The sequence below is a fragment of the Pelecanus crispus genome, chromosome 1 (assembly GCF_030463565.1).
Source record: "Pelecanus crispus isolate bPelCri1 chromosome 1, bPelCri1.pri, whole genome shotgun sequence".
In the NCBI taxonomy this organism is placed as follows: domain Eukaryota; kingdom Metazoa; phylum Chordata; class Aves; order Pelecaniformes; family Pelecanidae; genus Pelecanus; species Pelecanus crispus.
The window spans coordinates 107,318,856-107,342,880 of record NC_134643.1 but is presented as its reverse complement, the minus strand read 5'-3'; the positions used below and the strand labels follow the sequence as shown (position 1 = coordinate 107,342,880).

The window sequence follows — 24,025 nt, the reverse complement described above, 5'->3', positions numbered from 1 at the left end:
CCATGAGCAGAGAGACAGTAGCTCCGTTCAGTCCTTTCACTCCCTCTCTCCTAGAAGTTACTCTCATCAGAAATGGGGCAACCCATCAGCAGCCAACCTGTGGCACCGATAGGGCTACTGGCAATACAAGCCACTGCTGCTATCCACATGCTAGGTTGCTCTCAGCAACCAGGCCATTTTACTTGCACATAACACCAGTTCACTGCCACGCAAAGCATCTGTGTTTGGTTTTTTTCCCCCAACTGCTTTTGCATTCCTATTCTGTGCGTATCATAATCCTGTGCTATTGAAAGTAGCCCTATCAGGTAATAAAATCGTAATTGCAGCCTGTGTTAAGAAAAACTGGGTATCTGGGACTGCTAACAACCAAAAGCACTCCCTGGGATGCCAGTCCTCCAGCAGAAGTGCTGCCTGCAAAGTTCCTGGGTGTCCTCAGCTTCAGAGGGCACAGGGGATCCCCTGAGTGAGGGGAGGAAGAGTGGCTGGCGAGCGCAGCGCAGCGCAGCGCAGCAGCTCCCTGTGCCAGGTTCATGCGCCTCCTTGGATGCTTTCCTGAGCCCTCCTTAACTACTGTGCTCTCGCCCCACACCAGCGGAGCTGCACAGGTCCTGCCGGCGGGTACAGGGCAACGCCCTGTGTGCCCCAGCAGCTCATCCTTCTAGCAGCCTCAAAAAGACTTCCAGTACCACAGGCAGCACTTTCATCTGCAGTCAGGATTTACACTGGCAACAGAAAAGCTTTCTCCTTTGGCATTACCAACTTCTGCTCGTTTCCTTCAAACATCCCTCCCTCCCTGTGGGTTCTGCACTGGCTTTGCAGTCCTGAGAAATGATCCCACTGAAGAGCTGGTGGGGCACCAGCAGCAGCACGACACCACCCTGTCTGGGCTCCTGCCGGTGATTTCGGCCACGACCTGGCAAGAAGCAAGCCGAGATCCCAAGCGTAGCAAGCCTTTGCTTCTGGGGCGGGTGCTGAGCCAGATGGGCAGACAGCAGCCAAGACATCTTTTGGCCTGCTTAGGCTTGGCTGAAAGCACCACTGCATTGGAGTGCCCTGTGCTGGGGAGAGGCAGACAGCTCCTCTTCTATGATTAGCAGAGCTCTGAGAGCACGTACATGTCTGGAAACATATGTGCCTCCATCACATTATGTTATCTTCTTCTGCGGAAGTGCACTAAGACCACTAAGTGTCTCCCTAGATGCTGAACAGCTGCTGGATGCTAACAAGAGCCCATCAAGTTGCATCCGTTCCGTCACCAACTCCTCTCCTATGGTTGTTGGGGTTATATCATTTGCATCATCACACTCATACTATCAAAGATGTCTGACTTCTTGAGATGTTTTAATACATCCTTTGCAAGCTTGGCATTTGTACTGAATTTTCTGCATATCCCCTCCTCTCCTTCCAATGACAGAGCAGAAGAAGAAACTACATCACAGTTGATTAGGTATTTCACAGCTACAACATCCAGAATCTCTGACTCCATCCATAACTGTAGCATCAAAATACTCTCATATACTCTCTTCCCCTCCGTTCATGAGCCCTCAGAAAGACCCCCCCCCAGATTGCGCAGGCTGGCACCAGAAAAGGAGGAAAGTAAAAAAAACAGAAGATAAAATAAAAAAAAAAAAAAAAAGGTCTTATTCTAAGAGACATGCTTCCTCTCCACCCCCACTTTCCAGCTAAGCCCAACTTGTTTACACCACCAAAGCCAAATGCATCAGTGTTTGGAGAGACTGACCTTCACTTTCACAAAAAGGGCTGTCATGATGACTGCATAAATGAAGAGGAATCCATCCAGTAAGTAGCAGAGTCTTGGGTCTGTCAGTCCAAGAATCGGTACGGCATCTGTAGAGAAGCATCAGATACATCAACAAACAAGGCCATTTGTATCACTGCGTGCTTGACGGCATAAATGTGGCAGTGCTGCATGGTGCTTCATGAAAAAATAGCCAGCGTGAGGGCAAATATGTCCATTTGCAAAGGAGATGGAAATCTGAATAAGCATCATAGGATTAATTAGTTCGGAAGGGACCACTGCAGGTCCAACCCTCTCTCTAAACAGGGTCAGTTAGACCAGGCTGTCCAGGACGTCAGCCAGCTGAGTATCTCCAAGGACGGAAATGTTTGCAACCTCCCTCAACCAATACAGGACACTTTACCCAGCATTTCCCACCCACAGAGTCCAGGCTCTGCTCCCTGCAGCTCGCAGGCACAGGTCAGGGAACAAGCACAGGATCTGCGTGGAGGTAACCAAGGACGGCTAACGCCACAGTTACTGCAAGAAAGCCTCACACAGAGCATTTGTTTTCTGGGAAAACCCAGCAGCAGCTCCTGCAGGGATTCATTACTGGGCCTGGTTAGGAATTCCTTCATCAACTAAAATTCGTGTGTGTGTGTGAGAAAATACGCCCATTTGGAGAAAATTTTAGGGAAGGGCTTCTCAGGACAAAATTCTGTGTTAAATGTAAAGAAAGACTGACACCACCATAGTCGGCTGGAGATGCAGGCTGAAATCACTACTCTATTCAGAAGAGGAATTTGAAGATGCATCTCCCGTATCCCAGGTTATATATTGTAACCATAAAGCTGTGGTGTCTTCTCTGTGAGGGTTGTCTTGGGCTCCCAGTTTGGGGATGTAGGAGACCATTAATCATGAGAAGGGAACTATGGGCAGGAGAGACAGACTTTTAACCCCAGATGTCAGGACACATCCATGAGATACCCATGAAACACTGTGATGTGCCTTTGCTTTGAGAGAAGGTTTTAAACCTGAATTCCCTCCACAGGAACCTCAACCGGCTGCCTCTTGTTAGATGGATTGCCCCCAGAAGATTTTTATTTTTTATTTGTTTTTAAAAGAAGTGTTAAAACTTTTCCGAGGGAGAAAAATCTACTACTACACTAACTGAGAGCTCAATAAAATTGTTACTCAGATATTGACGTTCGTTTCCTAGTCAACATCGCATATGTTTATATCCTGACCGCATCAAGCAGGGCACAGTAATATTGTTGGTTTTCAGCAGCTAAAACTGATAAAACTGCCCCTCTATCAGTTCATAAACATATAGTAAGTTCACAAATGTAGCTAAAAAAAAAAAAAAAAAATCAAAGCAATTCAGGTTGAGAAGCCTAAGTAACTGTAGATCCAATATGCATCTCCAGGTCCATCCCCAAAAGAAAAGCTGTATTGCGGAGTTTTTCTAAAAAAAAAAAAAAAAAAACAAAACTAAAAATTAATCTGAGATGCGCTTTGTACAAAGAATTGGAGGGAGTTCAAAAGAGAAATACAAGAGTGATCAAGAGTCTGTGAAGCTGTTCAATGAAGATAAATTGAAAAGAATTGGTATGATTCATCTTCTTCCTAAGGTGAACAAAGTATGGCAATTCTTATTAACCACATGTGATGGAGGGTAGTTGAACCACTCAGTGCTGCGCTTCAAGGTGCTGAGTTACTCCAGTGCTGAGAGCGGGACCATTCTGCATGCTGGGGTTTCTCCCTGGCCCATCAGGCCACACTGATGATTTCATTAGAAGAAACTTGCAGATGACATCCAGGCAGTACGCACTCACCGCTGTGAGGAATTCTCCTTCGCAGAAATAAAGTTAATGATGATGGCCTGTTGCACTGCTCAAGTGTGCAATCTGTATAAAGCATGACTGAAAAGCTGTGCCTGGCTACTTGGTAATGTAATTGTAAATTCTCAGGGAGATGATGATACAATCACTGTTCCCACTGAGAGCCTAACACAGTTAGAAAAAAAAAAAAAATCCAAACAGTAGATTTGTTTGCTTGTCTGAACTAGGAGTTCGCATTCTTTTTTTTTTTTTTTTTAAATCATGTGTTTAGAAACAAATCCATGGAAATAAATTAAGATCCTATATGGTTTTCCTTCTTCCCCTCCTACTTATATTACTTTGAAAATAAGGTTCAAAGCAGTTAAACAACAACCTTCACCACATTTTTTTCAGGATTATAAAACCTCATATACATGGGCTAAATGGAGACAGAGAGATTAAGTTATTTGCCCGACATTGTATATTAAACCAACAAACAAGCTGAGATTAGCTTCCTAGAGTTTTTCTTCTAAACAGTCACGGGACAATATTTTACGCCAGAGTTCATTCAACACAAAACCAGCACGAATCACATTAGACTTGGTAGCTAAAATGCAGTATCAGGGAATACAGCTGTACAGCATCCAGAGGCAATTTGTTTCTAGCAGTAATTCAGCTGCTTTTGCGCAGTGCAGCAGTCTGCCCCAGCATACCCTGGCCTCGAGCTGGATGTGTCCAGAAGCAGCTCAGGGTTTTCCAGCGCTGTGCCCAGATCAGAAATACAATGTAAGGAAGGCGAGCAGCCCAGCACAGAGCCAGGCAGAGCCAGGAAGCCTGGGGGTATCTGAGATGCTGCTGAAGAAGGCTTTGGAGATCCTGGCCCTGATTCCCCTCTTCCTGTACTGAAGCAGGGCACGTTCACACTTCAAGTCCAGTATTTCTCCAGCACTAATAAACTCCCCAGACCAGGAGGAGCTCAAGCAGGAGACGTAGAGGACTATGGAGAAGAAGTCAAGAGTGCAGGGGACTTAGCTGTAGCTCCATGTCAGTCATGGTCAACCTTGGCTGACTCTGTGGAGCTGCCCAAGTGCCGGCGCGGTGCTTATCTGGGGCAGCCTGGATTAAAGCTGTTCAATGAGGGAAATCCCGCTAGACATAGTCTGACTGTGATGGTTCCTGGAAAAATACTTATTGAGACAATGATAAAGCCCGACGCTTAGAAACAAACCAAGAAAATTAATTAGTTCATGTCTTTTCTTTCTTAACATGTTTGGTTTCTGTATTCTTTAAAAAAAAAAAACGGTACAAAGCACTTTCTAAATAATAACCTTTGCAACAGCTTTCCAGATTAAAAAGCGAGAGAGAGAAAGAGACAAAAGATATGAAGCCTATTGAAACAAAGGTCAAAGAGATACGAAGCGTAATGAACAAATAGCTGTTAAAAAAGCTAGCATCCATTCATATGAAGAGGATCAGTTTACGTTTTTAAATCGCTAGAGGAGGGGTTACTGCCTCTGCAATATTTGCACAACATGCACAAACAGAAGGCCAGTCCCTTAGGCGCTGCCAGAATGTACTCTTTGCCCCTCATCAGCCCTGAGCCGTGGCTCGGGGTCTGAGGCCACGGTCGCACCGCTGCAGTGGATGGGCTGATGATGGGAGCTGGGCAGAGCCAAGCCTGCTAGGCTTGAGGGAGCAGTCACACTCAGCTGCCTTACACAAAGCAAAGCAGAAATAATAAATATTTCACTGATAATTCCCACTCTGTTAACCTTACAGATTACCCAGTGCCTACTGTAAGTTGCACAACATCTTCTCAATATTCATATACCAGTGTTTTATCAGTCCAAATTTCAGCAGTCCAGTAAAATACAGCAAGGTTTTAAAGCAAGATGTCTAAGTACAGGCACGCGGCACAGCCCATGTCAGGTCACAGGCCAGCAGGGAATACGGTTACGTTGCATTGTAAATGATGCCAAGCTTACTGCTGAAACGTGGCTCAGAAAACAGCACCTCTCTCCCCAGGCATCAAAAAGGAGTTGAGTCACAAGTCGACATCTAGGTACACAAATATGCAAGGGCTGAAGGATGAGGCCAAAGTGGTGCTCTCCCTCGGGAGGGAAGCAAGCTCTGAAGGAATAACAATTAGAAAGTTTGCACTTAACTCTTGCTCACCGCGTGCTCCTATGGAAGTAGCTGCACGGTTAGAGCTCCCGTTACACAGCAGGGATGACATTTACTTGTAGACCACCGGGATGTTAATGAAACCCAGAAACAAACTATGCAACTTACAGCATTAGGTAATTACTTTTTTTTAGGAGTTTGTACACAGGAGAAGCTATGGAAAGCTTTGTAGAAGGAGCTGACACAGGCTGAGTGAGGACTGGCAGAGCCATAGCAGCTGAGGCAGCAGGAAACGAGACGGAGTCAGTAAGGGGAGCACTGCTGCATTTCGTGACAAGTTGCCAGCCCCTTCTCAATCCCAAACCCCAGATGCCTGCCACCACTTTGGGACTCTTTCCCAAGCTGTGCTTCTGCTGCTGAGCAGTTTCTTCCCAGCACCTCCTCTTTCCAAAGCCTGGACTTTTGTTACTCTCTTCTTCTCTCCTCCCACCCAGCAATGCAGCCCTACCCTCCTCTACGCCCGGGCGCTCTTTCGTGCAGCTGCAGGTCCGTGCACACACATGCCCGGACCCCCGGCTGGCACACCTTCGTCCTGCTCCACACTCACACCTCCGGAGCAGCACTGCCAGCGCCCCTGCAACAACCCCCTGCGGCCTTTTACTTTTTAAAGTGGGAGGGGTGTGTTTAAAAAAAAAAAAAAAAAAAAGGCCAAAAAAAAAAAAGGCAAGCACACCTACTGCTAATGACAACTGAGTGAGAAAAAACTCTCCAGCAACAGACCAACAGGAACCCAGTTAGCCAAAGGAGAGGAAGCCCGTGGGCCAGCGAGGCAGGCCATGCTGCAGGCGCCCGCCTCGAGCAGGCTGCACGGCAGTCCGCCCTGCGCGGTGTGGTTTCGGGGAGCAGTTTCAACACCCCGGCTCAGGCCCAGCACCAGCTTTCCTGCACGTGGCCACTGGTTTATTGCCAGCCACCTGCACATGCTGACAGCTGCTCCCCGCTCCAGGCTCAGAGACAGCCGTGGAGTCCCAAAACCCACGCCCAGAGACATCCGTCCCACTCCAAAACATGGCACAATCGGTGGATGCTGCACCCCAAAGCTGCCCGGGGCCCGGCCCCCGCCGCTGGCTCAGTGCAGCCAGTCCCAACGGGGATCTGCTGAAGCGAATCACTGAAACACGGCCTGGACCCTTGAAACACGCCAGTGCATTTTCTTTAAATAGGGTTTTCCCCCTCCGACATTTTTAGTGTGCATCTGGATTGAGTTAGACCATGATTCCTGGTAATAGTTTAAGAAATACAGACCATAAAAGCTGAACTACTTGTAAATTCAGATCAAATCTGTCCACCATAAAATTTTCTCTCTCCCATGGCCCTCATTAAGTGATTCATTTAAGAGTTTTATTTTCAGGGATTACCAAAATTCAGTAACACAGTTATAGGGAAGATAAAACTCTTCATTTAAAACCGAGTTTCTCAGTGAAGCCCATGAAAACCAATCCCAGTACGAGATATTTATTGATGCAACGGCAGTTACATACAAAGGTGTTTAAAGGCAGAAACTAGTGCCTTCTCTCAACAACCGAGAGCTGCCACAGCTGCACGCTGGGGTGGAGCAGGTAGCATTTCTCAGACACCACCATCCTCCACCAGCAGCGATCCAAAGGACTCACGGTCGCTGCATGCAATTCACCTTGCTTCTACCCCTTACATTCCAAAACCCTCTTGCTGCAGGTTTGTGTTTCCAGACCCCCCTGGGGGACAGACTTTCACAGCTGCGAGTGCCACCGCCACCACGCCACACATAAGGCACCCACCAGATTTTCTCTAGGGAGGCCGATTGCAGGGAGAGGCCGGGTGTGATGGATCCTGCCTTGCTGCCGCTGTCTGAAAGCAAGATGCTGAACCCAAGATAGCTGCCTGGGCTCAGGGCAGAAGGGGAAGAGAGACGAGCACCCCGCATGGTGCTTCACTTCAAGCATATACAGGCTTGCATCTGAAGAGACAACCCAGACTAAATGCCTAAAAGTTAGCCACCTAAAATTATGAAAGATAATCCTGTTCATAAAGAACATATCTATCCTGGGGGTTATTTATTTATAGTTATATTTTTCAATGTTTTTACTCATAGACCATAAGTAATAAACAAACCTGGGACACTCCAAGACTGAAGAAGCAGAGGCCAAATCCTCCTTCCTTCGCAGAAGGAAGAGGCTCCTCCATGCCATTTGTTTGGGCACATCAATGGAAAAACCTGAGTGAAAACACTGAGGCAAGAAAAGGCCTGGATTGCACGAGGCATGGTGTATTAACAGATCTGATGCGCACAGTAGCCAGTTAACAGAAATGAGTGAAGTGAAAGGTGTCCCTTGCATCAAACCAAGTATGTGAAGTCATGAGGCTTCTCCCTTTATGTGGAGACTAAAGATAGTCCTGTTGATCATTAAATTATATTAAGATTACAAGGCCAAGTAACTTTCAACATAAAGCTTCCCCACTACCATATCTGCAAAACCAAGACACCCAAGGAAAGCCAACAGGCTCTTAACACAGGAAGATACAATAACCCCACCACAGCAAAATGCCATTGAGCTTGCTGCCTGAAAAAAATTTCCACATTTTTCTTTTTATACTAGCCACTTGCCTTTGCAAAAAAGTTCAAAGCTGTTTACATTACTGGTTTTTTTTTTTATCACCACCAGTTCCTTTAGCGCTGAGGAAGACTTTTGTATTTGTCATCTATACACCATCACGTATTTATGAAACACAACATGGTCAAAAGCACAGCTCGTGCCCATGAAGTTCAACATTATGGTTTGCTGTTGTCCTCAGCTTTAAAGCCAAGGAGCAAACTGCTGATATGATCGGGATTCAGGTTGCAATACCAGACATTAGGCAGCCAGAATAATTACATTTAAAAAAGGAAAGTGTTTCAAGTCATTAACTTCCATTTTTTTACGCCAAAGCGTGTTAGCCCTATGGAAACATAAGGTCAAGTTAAGGTGCTTTAGGATCCTCGTGAGCCCTTCATACTCCTTCTAGGACCCCGTTCACAGAGGCACTATCACAAAGTTCAAATAGTGCAAGTTTCCTTCTGATTTATTTGGGAAGAAATAGATTCAAAAGAAGGAAATTATTATAATGCCACAAAGGGCCAAACATTTTCTAGCACATCATGGAATAAAGACACTAATAAAAAGTCCAGGGTATGTAACAGGAGCAAGACAGGAAGATTTCCAACAGCTGTCTGATTTGTGGAAAGAGGGCCCAGTGCATGCAGAAAACAACAGTAAATGGTCTACCTTTCCTGTCTGAAGGTGAAGAAGATTAACTTTGAACATCATTAAATAAGGCAATCTTTCACCCTCCAAATCTTTCCAGAGCCTCGTCAGAAACAGAAAGGAGGGGAGTGCCTTGCTCATCTCTGGAAGGGGACTCCTCGCTTCGTCAAAACAGTCAGTCATTCTCAGAAAAAGCAACTGCTTTCACTTCTCAGTTTTGCAAGAACTTGGTGCAAAGGGCTTTCCTGAAGCAAACCTGATGTTGCCTCCTAGAGACAGCAAACCATGCATAGGGCAATTGCAGAACCTGGATCCAACAAGCTCAGGTGACAGATGCAAACCATGCAGCTCTTTCAGCTTTTGTAGGGGGTTTAGATTAGACACATGTTCTTTTACTAGACCCATCTTCATCAGGGATAGCAGAAGTTTAACCTAGTTAATGCAAAAGATGTTCCCTGCTGTAAATTTTCTATTGGCTAATCCAATCTGGTGTTTGCCAAGAGGCAAGACTTATTGTTCAAATTGTTGTTTAGGTCACTTACCCCTTCCCTTCCCCTACCAATTCTGTCTGTGCATCCTACAACAGTAACTACCCCAGACTGATTTAGTATTAGGTGGCTTTTTCATGTTTAGCTTCTACAACCCAATGCACATGATAGAGAACTACTTGAAAGGATTCAGTCTACACATCTTGGCTCACCAGGAATCCCAAAGAGACTACATGCCGCAAGGCTGAAGAGAGAGACACTAAGTCAGACACAAGATGCTGTTGATCGCAATCAGATGTGTTTCTCTGTTCAGTGAGCACCCCACAGACGTGGCAGACGTTTCCCTAGCACTTTAAATTAGCACTTTTAAGTTAGACTTTAAAAAAAGCAGTGGAAGTATGGTTATGCTAAACAGCTTGCAGCTTGCTCACTGCCGATGGCTCCAGTAATCAAATATGCTGATAACATGAAGAACAGTTCCCATGTGGAGATTTATAAGGCACCCCCGCTCACTTTCATCCTACTTTCAGACTTCCAAAAGTCATTAAGCTTATGCTGGTTATCACTGTTGGCGGGAGATGGCTTTCTACTAGCTGGGTAATAAAGTAATAGAAATATCTGTGCACAAAATATTCAGAGTCAGTCAGCAAGCAGTGTGTTTTCTTCTTGTCTCAGTGCAGGGAGTGACTACTCTGATTTCACAGCTTGTGTCAAACTAAGCGCAGAGATGCACAAGCCCAAGAAGAGACTTAGGAGGGCTGTTTTGTCTCAGACTGAGCTCAATTGCAACTGTCTTGATCAGCTGCAAGCAGAGAAGAAAAGTAAGAAACTTTTCCATCACAACGAGGCAAGCTAAGTGTTGAAGTGCTGGGTGGAGAATCGCAGCTACAAGGCTATTTACAGACGTAAGCCAGCCCATGAGCAATTCCTTGCATTGCAGCCAACAGGGACCAAAGCTGCAACAATTACAGGAGCCATCCTTGATGTACGGTCGAAGCCGTGACCGTACAGTCATCACAGCTAATCCTAATGGGAGGAAAACGGTTTTCCTTTCCTTTCTCCAGGATCAATTTCCACCTAAGCTGACTGACAGCACCAGATCTAACCTGTGCCAAAAGAGCCAGTGCCAGGAAAGGCACCAAACCCCCAATAATGAAAGCCATCCACTTTTTTAGGTGAAGCCTATAGCAACATTTTGCAAAACCCAGGTGTCTGTCATCCAAGGCTTCCAACGCATTCCTCATATAATGTTTTTCAGCAGATAAATATCATGACTGAATTATATGGAAGGTAGATGTACGCAAAGCCGCAGAAAGGTTGCAAGTTTTACTTTAGCTCATCCAGCAGGACAACTGGGAGCAGACTGTTTTAAGACTTGCAAAGTCTCAAGATGTTTTCATTGCAGCCCCCGTATAGACATCCACTTGCAAGAAGGCTTCTGAGGGTGAAGAAATTACTAGTGAAGCTTGGTGTCAAGCAGAGAAACAGTTAAATCATCTTACAGAGGCAGTGGCAGCCTCAGGTTATCAGGCAGGAAGAAGGTTATACCAGCCCCAACGGCCAAGGCTCCGTACGTTGTAGTAGCTACGTGCATCGGGGAGGGAGAAGTTTCAGAGCAGACCTTCAGTCCCCCGCTACTGACCCACTTAATGGAGAGCCGTGCGTGTCAAGCCCCACCTCTGCTAGGAGCCGCACAGACAAAAAAAACCCATGCGACAGCAGTTACGTACCAGGTAAAGAGAAAGGTTCATTAAGGATTTGGTTTAATATTAATTCCCTGCGTATTCTTTTTGCAGCATTGCTCACCAAAGCTGAGCAATAATAATAATAATACCACTGGGGAATATTCCACTCTGAACATGAAGCATTTCACAGGCCTCATAAAAAAGAGCCAACGGACGTACTACTGCAAAATGGAAATATCACAACAAACCTTGCCCTTCAGCAAAGGGTCTCGGAACAAACGCTAACTCCACGGACTCTCACAAATTCCCCTTGAAAAAAGAAGGAATTGCTTCTTCTGCCTCGGAAATGTTCCTCCTCTGATTTGGGAGTGTTCACATTTTCATGGCATGTAGCAACTATACAGCTAAAATTTTATGGCAAAGTAAAACACTGCTAAAGAGAAAGGACATTAGTCAAGGATCTGCAAGTGGGGCACAGGGGCATGGCTTTATGTCCCCATTAACACCTCACTGCTGAGGTCTGTGTTCCTCTGTCAAGTGATAGACCTGTGGCTGGTACACCTCCATCACTACATTTTATTACAAGCCACCTGAAGGACTACACCCAATTCTAGAAAACCTTATCTCGGATTGCATTACAGGATAAGAAAAAAAAAAAGGCTGTATTTTGAGACATTCCTTCTCATACATAGGTAGGAAATGGCAAATATGAAGAGCCTATATACATAGATTTTGACCGAATTAAGGACTGTTAAAAAGCAATGCATTCCTGTGGGGGAAATAGGAGGAAAGAATTTCCTTATCATTAAGGTCTTTACACAACCTTTATTTTGCCACCTGTAAGATAAGAATAAGGAAAGTAATATTTTAACTGTCAAAAATATGGAATTGCTCTCAAAATCTCAGATGCTAGGAGTTAGTACCTTCTTAATTGCTTCTCTGTGGAGAGACAGACTTGTGGAAAAAGCAAAAGAAGGAAAGAAATAGGACCCCAAGCTCTCATCACAAAGAAAATTTCCTGTGTATTTACAGTGAGTTCAAACCTTCCTAAGTCAGTGTTTGTGACCGAGATGAAAATAAATGATATGCTTTACCCATATCTACAGGGCATGCAGCTAATATTAAAATTTATCAAGTTAATTCCAGTGCTCAATATATACATTAAAATATATATCTACATCACCACTAACAAATGAGAAGTGTTAACAGAGGTATCTGTTAGCCATGAAACTACTTTTGCAAATATTAAGTAAAGTCTCCAGTCATGCCTGATATCTATTCTGGTAGTTAATTTCTATTGTTTTAACAGTATTTGTTCCAATTATTCATTGGTAGTAATAACTACTGTGCTGAAAGGGAATATGAGAGCTTCCAAGCAAAGCTATCTAAAATTAGATAAGAACACCAAATTTAAGCATATAATGGTGCAGGGTTAGGAAAAAAATAAATCACAATTTCTGTTGTTGATGTGTAACAGGGGTATTAAAATAGCATTTTTTGTAAAGCAGAAAATCATCAGCATTGTAGGATTTCTGGAAAAGCATTTTTTTTTTCAGCTTTAAATTTTTCAGTGTTCTATGTTGTTGACAGTCCAGGTAACCGCTCTGTATTTAAGCTTACATCGCAGACCTATTAATAACATAAAATCATTTTCCAAAAGAGGCTCAACTTCAGAGTTCATTTGCTAGCGATAGTTACAGACAATGTTGCACAAAGCTTTAGTGACCCATAGCAATGTTCTGGGTCAGCTTGTCTGAAAAGCACATGCCAAATTGTGCACTCCCTCTATCCAGGAAATCTCCATCGATTCCTGCAAGCATTTAATGATGAAGTCACCAGCTCATGTTCTGCATGCTGCAAAAAGGATGGGATGATGACAGGAATGCACTAAAGACCCTGCGATTTCATATAGTTCTTGAAGGTGCTGGTTTCAGAGGGGCAGAAGAAGGAAGTATTTGAACATTATTAACACAATGGGATTTTTGCAGATCTTTTTTGTAACGGGAGAAAAATTGGAAATATTCTACAGTAACGGTCAATACACCAGAGTGAGTACTAGAGTTAGACATCAGTCCACCAAAATGGACACTGCAGGATCTATTTTATGCCATCAAGCACATATGATGATAGAGATGGGATTTCAGAGGTTGGTCTGTATTTGCATTAAACCAAGAACAAGTTGAATTATAGACACAAAGTCAGCACAAACAGGGGGGAAAAAAGGCTATTAAAATCACTCATCATACTAATTTGTTTTCTTTTCTATCCCCAAATGCAAATCTCTACTTCCTCTCCTCCCTCCACTTTTATTTGTACGTTATAAAAAAAATTCCAGCGTCTCTGAACACGCCTTAAACTTTCTCCCACCCTCACGTCCCTGCAGGTCCCACAACTCTAGCCTTGCCCAGCAGTGGTATTTGCTGTGGAGGTCCATCAGCCGGCCAACAGCAGCCTAAACCAAACAGGTCCCTGCTGAGCTTGTGCCGCTGCCGTGCAGGCACTGCCTTGAGTTTCTCCCTCCATCCAGCCGTCAGTCTTCATGAAACCTGGAGAAACTTAATTGCCTATTGACACCTTAACCCCTCCGTTAAATTTGGTGGAAATGGGCCAACTGATAAAGACAGTGACTGCATAAGGTTGATCTCATCACGGAACGAGGCTGATAAGAACGCGCCTATAGCTATAAGCTAGAATGCTGATCTTATTTGTGAAGTTTAGTATGCATACATTGCACTTTGTAAAGCATGTAGAAATAGAGGGGCCCTTTTCTGAAAAGCTCTGTCTAGGACATGTAAATCAGTATAAGGAACCTGGAAAGGTGAGCTATTGGCAGCGATCTAAACTAATTTCATCTGCAACGCTGAATTTACCCTATTGTTTTTTCTTCAGGATTTTTCAGGAGAAGATTTTCCAGAAGCACTGCACACAGAAATCCCACCTTGCTGTTTATGACTGGATTTTGTTTTGTTTTGTTTTCCTGGAGGAATGTCATAGCTGTTCATAATGCATTTAGATTCCTTGTATTTATTCCTTCCATCTTAATGTAGACAAGCAGCTCTCAGCCGCTTACCAGATATAGTTTACAGAATAATTCTGTTCATACCTTCGAGTTTTAGAGCAAATACCCAAAACAGCCACTTAAGATGGGATATCATGTTCATTCTGATTTTTCACACTCCGACTAATTTTCTAAGTGTAGAAATATGCATTGCATGATCAGTACACTGATCTAATTGCTTGTCAATCTCATAAAATGTGTTTCTTTTAAGGTCTTTAATGCTGCTTCTAAAATGGATGAAAATTTTTGAATTTTATTTACTTTAAACACCCCCATTCTCCCCACAAAAAGCCTTATCAGGAAGCCTCCGAGATGTGCAGACAGATAAAAAGACTGCCTGGAAACTGTGTTTGTTTACTTTCTACGCGCAGCCCAGATGGAGTTAGAATGCAAAGGCAATACATACAAGCTCCATTTTTCATAACACTCAGAGCTAAGGTAAGCTTTATTTGAAGCACAGTATTGGAAAGTGCCGTTACAGAACTGTTGGATGGCGTGAAAGATTGACAAATGATCAGATGCCCACAGGAGATAAATTTTCTCTTAAATGCGAAAAGGATCCTTACTTTTGCTGTGTACTTTCTATGAAAATCCTTCTTCTACTTCTATCCATTAAAATTTCCTCTTGCCACAGAATGGTTTATTGTATTCTGTACTACTTAAAATACATAACCTAAAGCTGGGCTGCCCAGATAACGCATGGGCTTGTATAAAACAAAACACCGTTCTCCCTTAATACAAATGCTTTTTTGAGATTAGCTTTGATTAATCCATAATTCATTCACATCTGGACTTAGTGTGTATTCTTTAAGTGATAGAGGGGAAGAGGGAAGGTACTAGGAACAAATGTTACTCCGAGGTGCTTTGCAGTAACCTCATTTGTGCCTCTGGGAGTTTCTTGTATATGCAAGCATGGAATTAATCCCATTAAGCAAAGTGTTATCCCACCAAATGAGCCATTAGATGTACATTAATTACTTCAATCTATTCCTTGAAAACTGTTTGGAGAAGTTACTTGTTTTGCCTGTAAAAACAGGGTAAAGCTATTCAAACAGATAGCACTCAAGAGGATTATATTCAGGCGTATTGCATCCAAATTGAGGAAGGAACACAAGTGAATGTAAATAAATGGCCCAGTTCTCTTCCCACTAAAGACCAGCTTCTGTAATGGGGTGAATTCATTCTCCGAACCACTGATTTCAACAGAAGTCAGCACAAGGCGTTTAATTCAATGAGAATAGGGCTAGTCCCAAAGCAGACATGCACACACCTTCAAGGACACACAAGAAACATGTAGTGATAAGCAATAATTAAAAGATAGACACAAATGTTTTTTCTAACACAATATTCATTATACACAAAATCTTCACTTACTGTAACATATTTAAGTTTGGAGAGCTATGATGTTATAATTTTTTTTTCTGGAAAATAACTTTTCTTTACTCTTTTCTTTAGTTTTGCTGTATTCTACCCTGCTTTCAGAGTAACTTTATGATTTGTTCTTCTGCAATTCATTTTCACATGCCTACACATCAAAGGCCAGAAAAAAAATAGCGTCTCCTTCAGTTTAAGCAGCATTATTTTTATACAAATACACCCCAAAGTGAGTATTTCTATTTTATTAACAAAAATTAGCAATGGTTTGCTCAAAGTCCATTACAAGAGCTACATTAGAATGATTTACTACAAGGCAAAGAAAGCAGGAAGGATCAGATGGTTCTAAATTAAAAACATACGTACAGATCTACAGACAGCTATACCTATAGATATAAATGAGCAACATTGTTTTAAATTAAACACACACATAGCTTTTCATATGCTGGAGAAAACACTGAATAAAATTTCAACAGAGAAATAATAAGCAAAACTGTGTAGACCTAAGATGATTTTATTTGACTTTACCAAACAAGTGCTGTAAGCCCCCTAAAGCCAAATTTCCCTGCTACAAGCCTCCTCCAGTGCCCCACCATTACGTATCTCGGTCTCATGAGTTTATGATTGGAATAGTTAAAGTCCCTAAAAAAGATAAAGTCCAACCACCTGGGACAGAGATAGTGTCTATTCAGGCATTTTATTACTATGCTAACAATCAGTGATCCAAACCCTACAGTTCTAAGACATAGTTTACCAGCTTGGAAGCAATATTTCTTCTCTTTTCCGTATCACATTTGTAGCACTATTATTATATTGGGGGTATATAAGACAAAAAAATACTTAAGAAATCCTAGGCAAAATTATTATGTAATCTTCAGGACCAGTAAATGAATGACAGCTTTATGGAGAGATTTATAACCTAGGTAAAGCTAAATAAAGTATCGCACTGAATATCCTGCTTCACTTAAAATTCTCAGCTGACTACGGCTTAGAAATACGCTCTAGATTGTCTCTTCAGAGATTAGTATTTCTGCAGCTTTTAAGAGATTACATTAAATTCTGCAGCTGGTTATGCTATCCGCAGAATAACTCAATACCAGATATCGGGCACGATTAGAATTCGTGCACAACCAATTTGCAATTCAAGCAAATAACTGAATAGTTAAGAGTTTAAAAATCATATTTCAAAGTTAGTTGTACTTTCAGTTTTTTATGAAGTGTCAGTAAATTATATTTTAAAAACAAAATAAACTCTGCTATTTGAATTTATCCTAGCAGATTAGTGCAATTCTAGTGAAGGGATTACATTTGTCTGTTTGTATACAGACGTGCTTCTCATCAAGATCGTATTCCTCTTCTGCAAACACAGGGTAGATGAATGATCAGGTCTTACTAGCATATGAGCAGCTTGAATCTTACCATCCACACAGTTACCTATTGGCTATGCTGAAATTGATAATAAAAGCTCTGATCAAAGTTATTAACACATGTAGGTCAACTTGTGAACTCTTTTGTCTTCCAGAAACCCTGACCGACTCTACTGATTACCACAGAAATGTTTTGTGCTTATTCAGCTATGCTGAAATTGATAATAAAAGCTCTGATCAAAGTTATTAACACATGTAAGTCAACTTGTGAACTCTTTTGTCTTCCAGAAACCCTGACCGACTCTACTGATTACCACAGAAATGTTTTGTGCTTATTCTAGTGTGGCTGGTGACACCAGCGTTTTCATGGAAAAAATGTATAGCCAATTTGTTCAATAATTACTCATTTTGCAACTGATGAAGCAAAATTAATATATTTATTTTCAGTCAGGGACTGTATTTATTGAGCAGAAGCGTAAAAGCGAAAGAAGTCGGTTCCACATGCTGCTTGCAATATTATAGAGAATTTGGCAATACTCTCCCAGTTGTTTGTATCCAAGTTCCCCAAATTGCAAATGCACCACTCTAATTCAAAAGAGCAAGAACCCTAGCAGTTTCAGCAAAATCATGTCTGACTATATTTAAAAGTATACTTTATAACCTTATTAGGTTACACAGGAATGGAAATCCATAGAACAATTGTTGAGGAGATTATAATGTGCTGAAATCAGAACGATCCTACCCAAACAAATGATGCACAAACCTCCCGAGTACTTGTCAAAAGGCCGAGAAAGAGTGTGTTTTATGCAGACAATCTTAATGGTAGAGAAGGACAGAAAACTATTAAACTGACTTCATGGAATTATTTTCTGTAGTTACCTACAGACTATTCAGTGTTTCTCCTATTCTTTAAAATCACCCTGTACTGTAAAAAGTTAGACAAAATAGGACTTCTAAGCATGACAAAGCACTTACAGTTTAATGACATTCTTAGTGCTGATCAGCACTGTTCAGAGAGGAACAGAAAATGCAGAACCATGGCATCAACCAAGGACACCCTTTTATGCTTGCTGCATTGCACACTAGACACTCTCCAGGCTGGTTTTAATAATAGCTTTATAGCCACAGCTAAGTAGCGAATGACTACTTTATTATCCTTTTTCCAATTCCAGATTTCTTACACCTATCCATCTTGCTCACCTCCATGTTACAGCTTTCCATCCTGACCACTAATCGTCCTGTTATCAGATTTTGTTAGCAACGATATGCTTCTCTCTGTAGATACTGTATGATACTATAGATACTATATGACTTCTCTTTGCCTTTCTTTCATATTCTAGATATGCTGTGCTTTGATCAGAAAGGATCAGGTCTGTTTCAGTGCGGACCATACAAAACAGAGCTTGATGCCACACTTTCAGAAAACCAAACGTGTTTTCTTGCTCCAACACCTTGCTGCTGCATCCCGGTGCAGCCTCAGAAAATCCCTCATCGTTGACCACAGAGAGCAGCTCTCCCTGGCATGCTGCATGACATTGGTGTCAGGCCAGCCAGGCCATTTCAGAACTCCTCGGGAACTGTTTGCCCAGCAGATTGCCTGTGATTTTTCTGGTTCACTTTCACCGGCCAATAGGTCAGTGAGGGAGGGAGACTGCTCCCTGCGGCTGCTCCGCTCCAGCACTGCACAACCCGCTGCGCTGCGCTCCATTGCCACAACACAGGCTGGCCACTTCTTTTAGAAATCTCCATCCTCTTTGTGTCTTGGGATAGGTCAATATCGGTAAGGTCAAGTTTATTTTTTTCTATTCTAATTCTTCAACCTTTCTTCCTTGTTCAAGACAACTGATTTCTGGCAGCCCTTACAGTATTTCCAAAACCCAGCTACAAAGCTGATTATGAAATGGCTTGAACATCTTTTTTACACAGATTTGTTCCCATACTCTGAGAGAATCACAGGGGGCCCCGTCTGCTTGTCTGACAGCAACCGCAATATCCATGCCCACCAAGTCCCTTTCACTTATAGGCTGCAGCGACGAAACAGAGCTCAATCACACACACCCCAGCCCCTTTGAAGCCTCAAAGCGAGACATTACGCTTCCCTTAGGCAGATACAATCTACCCCCCTACACACCCGCCCCAGCAAACACACATCTGAGACTTTTGTTAGCAAAGACAGGCAATACCAGGTGCGTCTGAGAAAGCACTCGCTCAAAGTAGCTGAAAGCTGCTGTAACCGAGCTAGAAATCGTTACCTCAAAATAAAGTAAGTGTAGGAGAGGGCTTTGTAATTTCAGGGCTCTTCAGCCTCTCTTTTTACAGGAAAGAATTAAAAAAAAAAAAAAAAAGAAAAAAAAAAAAGGGCTTGACTAAAACAGGAAAACACCAACATTGTCTTTTCCTTAACTCTGGGTCACAGGCATCCTCTTCCCAAACTTGGGACTTTAAGGACTCTGGAGCAAGCAAGCGATCCTCTGAGAAACGCTGTGGACAATCAGATAGGTGACCCCACTGACGCAAGCAGCAGCAGTAACGTCTGGGATCAACGTGCCACCTCTGCTAAGCGTCAGACCCTGCAGAAAGACTGTATAGGTTTTCAACCAACCAACCATAGGCATAGCGCCAACCCCACTACACAGCGTGGTACAGTATACGCAGGGACTGGTTTTCCTTTGAAGTATCTGGCTCCAAAGAAAGCCCTTTCGACACCCTGAAGGCAATACGTATATGATGCAATCTTATACACCAACGTGTTTTTTGGGGGGTTTGGGTTGTTTTTTGTGTTTTTGTTTTTGTTTTTTTTTTAAGATGGTGGTGCCAAGGGGTTGGTTGGTTGTTTTCAAAACATGGCAGTCTTTGCAGGAGTTGTTGCATTCATCCATGAAATGGGACACACCTGGAGAGCTCAGCAGAGAGAACCAAATGCCTTGACATCTAACATCCTGGACCTCTGCTGCCTGAGCTGAAGAATTTGGCTCTCAGCACATCCCGGGAGCTCGGAGAAGAAAACCACACTAAACGATCTTGTGTTGCGCAGACTCAGGGTGCAACAGGGCAGCAGGAATGCAAATGCTGCCTGACAGGCTAAGACAGAAGGGAAGGCTACAAGATTGTTTTTTCTTCTTTTTTTATAAAAGGCAAAATACAGATCTCTTTTCAGAAGGTGGCTTTGAGTCTGGAAGTGAAAAATGAAATTGCCAGAGGGAAAAACAAATTCACATCCATGTAGAGTAGCCACTGATACACAAATTCTCTCTCTCTAAGAGGCACCCAGAACAGCAGCATGAGTTTTCTGAATATTTCTTGCCAACTCCCACTCCTTCACAATGAGCAACTGGAAGGTTTCAATCTGAATAATTGACTTTATAGATTTAGGGAAAAATAAGTCAAGTTACTATGTCAAAGGGCAAAAAAGCCCTTGTGGTGGGTTGACCCTGGCTGGATGCCAAGTGCCCACCAAAGCCGCTCTATCACTCCCCTCCTCAGCTGGACAAAGGAGAGAAAACACAATGAAAAGCTTGTGGGTGGAGATAAGGACAAGGAGATCACTCAGCAATTACTGTCACGGGCAAAGCAGACTCAACTTGGGGAAAATCAGTTTAATTTATTACTAATCAAAACTGAGTAGGGTAATGACAAATAAAACCAAATCTTAAAAACACCTTTCCCCCACCCCTCCCTTCTTCCCGCGCTCAGCTTCACTTCCAATTTTCTCTACCTCATCCCCCCAAGTGGTGCAGGGGGACGGGGAATGGGGGTTGCTCTAAGTTCATCACATGTCGTCTCTACCGCTCCTTTCTCCTCAGGGGAGGACTCCTCACACTCTTCCCCTGCTCCAGCGTGTGGTCCCTCCCACAGGAGACAGTCCTCCATGAACTGCTCCAGCGTGGGTCCCTCCCACGGGGTCACAGCCTCCTTCGGGCACATCCCCCTGCTCCGGCGTGGGGCCCTCCCCAGCTGCAGGTGGGTATCTGCTCCCCCGTGGGCCTCCATGGGTGCAGGGGCACAGCTGCCCCAGCATGGGCTGCACCAGGGGCTGCAGGGGAATCTCTGCTCCGGTGCCTGGAGCACCTCCTGCCCCTCCTTCTGCACTGGCCTTGGTGTCTGCAGAGTCGTTCCTCTCACATATTCTCACTCCTCACTCCAGCTGCAGTTTGTGTCCCATTGTCTTTTTTTTTGTTGTTTCCCCTTCTTAAATATGTTATCCCAGAGGCACTCCCACTGTCACTGATGGGCTCGGCCTTGGCCAGTGGCAGGTCCATCTTGGAGCCAGCTGGCACTGGCTCTATTGGACATGGGGGAAGCTTCTAGCAGCTTCTTACAGAAGCCACCCCTGTAGCCCCCCCTGCTACGGAAGCCTTGCCATGCAAACCCAATACAGCCCTATTTGTGCTCTCTGCAATATACTGTATTGGCTCCCATGACCAAGCAATGAAACACGGCTTCTGTCATTTAGAAGTCAGAATAGACATCCAGAAGTTCAAATTCAAGTCTTATGAGGTTAGGCTATATCTTTCTCATAAGAAATACAAATTCTGGGTAACCACAAAATACAGCACTGCTCACAGAGCTGCGGTATTTTAGAACTTCTGGTATTAGCTGCAATCAGAAAGGTAAAGGCATCGCAAAATATTTGTATTGGAAGGTTTTCTGCTTATTCAAGAAGTTAAGCCACTTCATTCCAAGCACGAGATGGAGTTAGAATAATAAAAATAAAAATCTGTACTGAACTTTTGATAAGTATCTTCAATTCAGCAACACTGGTTTTGCCTTTTCCCCATTATTTTGCATTTATGTTGCCTCAGAGCATTCTGCTCCTGAAGTAACTATTGATAAGCCGGTGACAGATATACTGAAAGAAATACAGAGATACAATAGGATTCTACTCCGATGCCATCTTCCAGAGCAGTAGGACTTGGCTAAATCAACGATACTACTCAGTTTAAATGAGCACCTCAAACTTTTTGGTTCACCCATTGCTATTTTCTCTTCACTTAGGTGCAACATGCTCGCTGTCCTTCCCTTTCATATAAACATACAGGCAATACCATATACAAAGGGTATATGTGTGTATATACACACACACATATAGATGTATATATGAAGGGTGTGTGGTGCATCCATGTATGTGCATATATTTAGGTATATCTATATACACTCACCCCAGCCATTTCTTCTCATTGCCTTGGTGCGTTACAGACCAGAGCAGGGAAGATGCTCAGCCAAACAAATCACTCGTGTAACACCAGTGACTTTCAGTCAGGCCGACTCGTGTGCAAGGCAAAAAAGGTTCAGTAATGAAGGGAGCCACCTGCCTTGCTTTGCCTGGTTGCAGGAGAGCCTCCCTGTCTCCCCCCTCACAAAGAGGAGGGTGCCAGGGACTGCAGCGCAGAGGAAGCCACACCACCTTTGAAAGGGGGCTCAGCACAGGGCTCCCGCCTCCCCAGGCATTTCCTTCTGCAGGGTCCCTTCCCCTCTGGGCTGCGCTGGAAGAGCGCGCCTGTCGCTAGCATGAAACCACCTTTGGCATCCACCCAGCCTGGCTTTACCGCTATGTCACTCTTGCCTCCTTTCACATCAGCATCCGACAGGAGAGGAGTGGAAGGAGTTTGGGGAAGGGCAATAAAAAGCTGGATAACAGCAGGAGAAAGAGTGAGAAAGCAGCTATGGAAAAGAAGAGTAAGCAGCTTTAAAATGGATTCATAAAAACAGATAATAACATATTTTCCGCTTGAGTGGAGACGGTACTGCAGATTCGTTTATAATTTGCCTCCTGTATTTAAAGGAAGAGACCTAAGCAATACAGACAAAACAGTGGAAAATTAAACTGTTTCATCTATTCAGCATTTTCTGTTCTGTTCTTGGTGGTGGTAATCACCCCTATCAGTGGGCAAGCCCTGCCTCCAGCTCAGGAAGCCATACAGCTTGTACAGCCAGGACAGCTAATGCCCAAGGCACACAGTAAGGATACCACTCATGAATAGGGACCGGGCTGTTCTCCCCAGCCAAAATCTGTAATTTTCTGGGTGAGAGTGTGATGTTTTCTTGCATACAGTCTAGGCTTTGAGAGCACTTCTGGAGTGCCAACTAGACCATATCGGGGACAATGCTAATGCTTAAAACAACATGCCCACGTTAGTGCTCACACCTGTGTGCTAGCCCTGTCTAATCCGCTGTTATGTACTTCAACAAGCTGGGACATGGATTATCAAAGGCAATCAAAAATGCTACAAACTACATTCATACCTCCTACCCCAAGATCATGACAAAGAAAGCAGCATCCTCTGTTTTCTAATCAGAATCTTTGCTATCCACACTTTCAAGTTTTTCTGTCATTAAGAAGTTAAAAAAGAGTATATGTATTTTTCTGAAGAAAAAACCCTAAAGATACAGGCAATCGCATGAACCGCAGCAGCTGAGGTTTGAAGAAAATTTATCACCTGTTTGAGACGGGTGAGAAATTAATGACAGGTCCGAAACATATTCTTCAGAGGCTAAAAAAAAATCAGGTTAATAAATGAACTCAGCATACAGTATCTTAGGCTACCGGAGAGTTTGTGTGGTACTTTACAGAGGCTGTGTTTAGTATTTTAACTGCATGGAGAAGAGAGCTATCAAATCAGCTGTTTGCTTACTTCTCTGAGAGTTTATTTATAATATTCCTAACTTCTGGGTACTTGTTAAAGCCCAGGCACTGCAGTCACAGAAGCTAAGTTAATCAATAAGCCAAAACCAAAGCATGTTGTGTGTCTCCTTCAAAATACTGCACTATGCTAGCCTAAAACTGCCTTGACGGATAGCAGAGCCTCAGACATCAAAAGTTAATTATAGTGCACCAGAAAAAAGTACATAACATACAGCCTGTTAACATTTGTAATAAAAAGGACTAACTTGTTAATGGGAGAGTAGACAAAAAGGACTTTAAAATAACAAATTTTATTTAAAAAAAAATTTACATGTTATTCCTCCACTTTCTTTTGCTCTTAGCCTTCAATTGTGAGCACATATTATGTTGTGCTTGGTATTTATACCACATTACCATGAGAACATTTTTCTTTGCAGAAATAAGAATGTGTTAAGTTCATACATGATA

General features: G+C 43.2%; 1 protein-coding gene across 2 annotated transcripts in view; it reads right to left on the bottom strand.

The window, feature by feature from the left end:
* CD247 (CD247 molecule) overlaps window positions 1-24,025 on the bottom strand; it is a 56,139-nt gene that overhangs the window by 7,970 nt on the left and 24,144 nt on the right. For both annotated transcript variants that reach the window (XM_075705846.1, XM_075705842.1), the window contains exon 2: window positions 1,742-1,848. In XM_075705846.1, coding sequence (XP_075561961.1) covers window positions 1,742-1,848 — 107 coding nt within the window. The remainder of the gene's footprint in view (window positions 1-1,741; window positions 1,849-24,025) is intronic.